This window comes from Leishmania infantum, chromosome 27 (genome assembly GCF_000002875.2).
Source record: "Leishmania infantum JPCM5 genome chromosome 27".
NCBI classification, from domain to species: domain Eukaryota; phylum Euglenozoa; class Kinetoplastea; order Trypanosomatida; family Trypanosomatidae; genus Leishmania; species Leishmania infantum.
In genome coordinates, this window is record NC_009411.2 from 422,551 (window position 1) to 426,424 (window position 3,874).

At 61.0% G+C, this 3,874-nt stretch overlaps 1 protein-coding gene across 1 annotated transcript; it reads right to left on the bottom strand.

The window, feature by feature from the left end:
- putative ABCA9 (ATP-binding cassette protein subfamily A, member 9) lies at window positions 1-3,297 on the bottom strand (the record flags this gene model as incomplete). Its single annotated transcript, XM_001466295.2, has 1 exon — window positions 1-3,297. A coding segment is annotated over one exon (3,297 nt), but the record flags the coding sequence as incomplete, so codon positions are not given.
- Window positions 3,298-3,874: the final 577 nt, after the last annotated feature.

Here is a 3,874-nt window from a genome sequence, read left to right on the forward strand (position 1 = left end):
CATCTCCACGTTCCACACAGCAGCCGTCGCCTCCGCCTTCTCCTTCGCCGCAAGCGCATCCGCGTCGCGCTCCGCGTCCGGGCCCTCCGCGATCTTGATGAATACCTCCTCCAGCGTCGTCGCCGACAGCGAGTACGCGTTGATCCCAAGGCCGGGGATGCCCTCCTCCACAGCGCAAAGCAGGTCGGGGAACATAGGCTTCGACGCCATCGGCAGCCGGTACGCGACTTCGCCCGCGCCGCTGCCAATAGCCTCCGCCGCAGGCACGAGCGTCTGCACCATCTGCTCGATCGGTCCGCGCCGCGCGTGCGACACGACAGACATCGTCAGCACGAACCCAACGCCAAGCTTCGACTTCAGGAACATGTTCGACCCCGCGCACTGCAGTCGCCCCTTGCTCATGATCGCAACCGTGTCGCCGAGCAGGTCCGCCTCGTCCATGAAGTGCGTCGTCAGCAGAATCGTGTGCCACTTCGCCATCTCCTTCAGCAGCGACCACGTGTGCCGCCGCGCGCCAACGTCCATCCCGGCCGTCGGCTCGTCCAGGATCACGAGCCGGCTGCCGCCAACAAACGCAACGGCAACCGACAGCTTCCGCTTCTGCCCGCCAGACAGCGCCTTCGACATGTAGTGCTCCTTGTCCTCCAGGTCCACCGCGGCAAGCAGCCGCCGGATCGCATCCTCCTTCTCAGACCCCCTCAGCCCCTTGATGGCAGCGTAGTAGTCCAGGTGCTCCCGCACCGTCAGCTGTGGCCACAGGATGTTGTGCTGCGGACACAGCCCGATCTCCTGCCGCACAGCGCTCAGCTCGTGCCGCACGGAGTGCCCGTACACGTAGCAGTCGCCGCCGTCAGCTTCCAGCATCCCGGTCATCAGGTTCATCGTCGTCGACTTGCCCGCGCCGTTGTGGCCCAGCAGCACAGAGATCTCGCCCTCGTTCAGCGACCAGCACAGGTCGTCCACCGCAGCAAACGCCTTGCCGCCGCGCCTGAACGTCTTGCGCAGCCCGCGGATCCGCACCGCCGCAGCCTCCTCCACCGCAGGGTCCACCGCCTCGAACACGCCGTCTTCCGCGCGCCCGTCCCCCGGGACGTCGCCGTCGTTGTCGGCGTCGCCCGCGCGGCGTCGGCAGAAGCACCACCGCACGGGGTCGATGACGAAGAACAGCGGGTTCTTCGTCGTCCCCCACTCCTTCGGGACCACGCGGTCGAAGTACATCATCAGCAGCAGGTACACAAAGATGTCCACAAAGAGGAGCACAAACACAACGATCAGTTTCGGCTCGTCGCGGAAGTATGCCAGCGCACCGACTCCGGCGCCGCCATTCACCTCGTGCTCAAAGAGCAGAGCGAAGCCGACAGCAAAAGCGCTCGGGCCCAGGATCATGATGCCCATCTTGGCGCCCCCGCTGGCTCTTTCCATCGCAAAGAGCGGTATCGCCATCGCGAAGTAGATGAGAGGCGCGATGATGGCCGCCAGCCGGGCCTTGCTGAACACAGCCGCAATCGCGCCGGACAGTGCGATGGTGGACCAAGAGAAGAGCAAGAACATGAAGAAGACGTACCCGGGGCTGCTTTCGGGCAAGTATGTCAAGCGCAGGAGGACCGTGATGATAATGGACACCACAGTGTACCACACGCCGTACACCACGAGCCACGCAAGGTACATGGTCCACTCAGAGAGACCCATGATGAGCATGGCCTCCCGGATGCGCAGCTCCTTCTCCACCACAATCCGCTTCGTCAGCTGCGAAACAGGATACAGGAACCCAAGCACCAAAATCAGCGGCGCCAGGGAGGCACCAGTCAACAAAAAGGAGCTGGTATTGTATGCCTTCGTGGGCATGGCGGTGTAGGTCAGCGGCTTCGTCGCCGGCTTGCCGAGCACACTCGTGGTGTAGTGATTGTACACGAGCGTCTGCAGCGTCGTGTAGCCCGAGAAGATGTACGGCGAGTTGGTCGACATGTCCAGCCCGCCAAGGTACCCGCTGAGAATGCTGTCCGACGTCGCTGGCAAGGCCGATGAGTTGACCATGATCTTCACGTTGAACGTGTCGGCCGTGTAGCTGTCCAGCTCCACAACGCCCCACGTCGGCGGGTCGTCGTGCGTCAACGACAGTATGTGTGACGTAGCGTCCGCTGCCGTCGCAAATGTGCCGCCGTACGCGTTGTCGAACAGCTTGGACTGGGTCCGCATGTACGACACCAGCGACTCCACCTCCGGCGTTCGCGGCGCAAAGTACAGCAGGCCGCCGTAGGAGAACGGCGTTGATGCTCGAATCGACTGATCCATCCCCACCCACTGGCACGCGATGAGTGTGTCCAGGGGGAGCATTGGCGATGTCGTGAGTGGCAGAGCGCCGAGGAGCTGTGCTACCACGTTTTTGAGAGGCGGGTCGTAGCAGAAGCCAGTCGGGATGCCGCGGCCGTGGGGACAATAATACTTTTGTCCCTCCAGACACGGCGTTAAGCCGGCGATGCCGCTCGCCAAGGACGCGTTGTAGCACAGGGAGCTGCTGATGTTGGCGGCCACTTGAAGCACTGCCAAAGGCCCCAGACTGTTGTAATAGTCGAAATCGTCGGCAGACGTTTTGCCGTAGAGAGCCCATAGCAAGATGGAGCCACCGAGGAAGAAAATGGGAATCAAGAACTCGCACAGCGTCGAGCACCAATCTCGCTTCATCAGGATCAACACGCGCAGGATGGTGTGCCCGAGTTGCTGGCAGGATCCACTACGGCGGCTGTAGGCGGACAAGCTCTCATCAGAATACACGTTGTAGATAGAAGACTGTCGGCGAGGGTATAAGCTGTAGTCATACGAGCCGTAATCGCTGGCGCCGTGGCTGCGTGTGCCTGTGGAGGCTCTCGCATACGAGACTTGGGATCTCTCCTCTCTCGTAGACTCACTGGACGACCTGCGGTTTCTGCGTGGCTGCTGCCGCTGCTTGAGCGAGATGCGAGAACTGCGGCTCTCTGTGTCAAGCATTATGAGCTCCATATCATTGCTGTCAGCATCATCTTTTGCTTCACTGGGAGCCCCTGCAGTTAACGTGCGTTGTGGTTGGATGTGAGGGCACTGAGCTGCTGCGAGGTACGCCGGCACTGCATATGCAGGTGCAGGCGCTGTGGACAGGTCTTCGTCGTGCAAGACAAAAGTTGAGACACCGTGAAACATGTCATCCAAATCGACCAGCGGCGATGCCGGCCGTTGCACCGGCGATGGCAGAAAGGCAGGCAAGTACGCGTTGTACGCATTGGCGTGCGACGATGGAGCCAGTGGGTTTGTAGGTGCACGCATCGTGCTCTCTATGGACGGCGGAGAGTCGAGGCGAAAGAACAGGAAACGCCCCGCTCAGTCGATAGGGAGGCTAGGGAAATCTAGCACACAAACTTCTGCAGTCGGAGAGGGGAGGGCGCAAAGAGCGAAGAGGGGGAAGTAGCTCCGGGTAAGTGTAAGGGCGCGACGTCGACGCAACGCTCGCCGCACAACGGTGACAGGCAAAGCAAAAAAAGAAAAGAAAAAAGGGTAGCACCGTCGTCCAAGTCCGCACAAGTAAAGCAAGCAGGAGCGGGTGAAAGAGAAGAGGGCGAGTGCCGAGACTTGTGGGCCTGCGCCTGAACGCACGCACACGTAAAGCGCAGCTGCAAAGGCGGAAAGCGGCGCGTGTGAGTGGGCAAAAGAAAAAGAGCGCGACACAAGTCCGAAAAAAAAATGTTCCACAGTGCTAGCGTGTTTTGTAGCAGCAGTGACGTTGCTATCCCTTACCCCAGACCACGTGCATGAGGAAGCGAATCGGCTTGACACGCTGCCCTCCACGTATTGTCACGTCGTCGACTGCACACACGCAAGCAAAGAGTCGCCGCCCGGAGCAAGG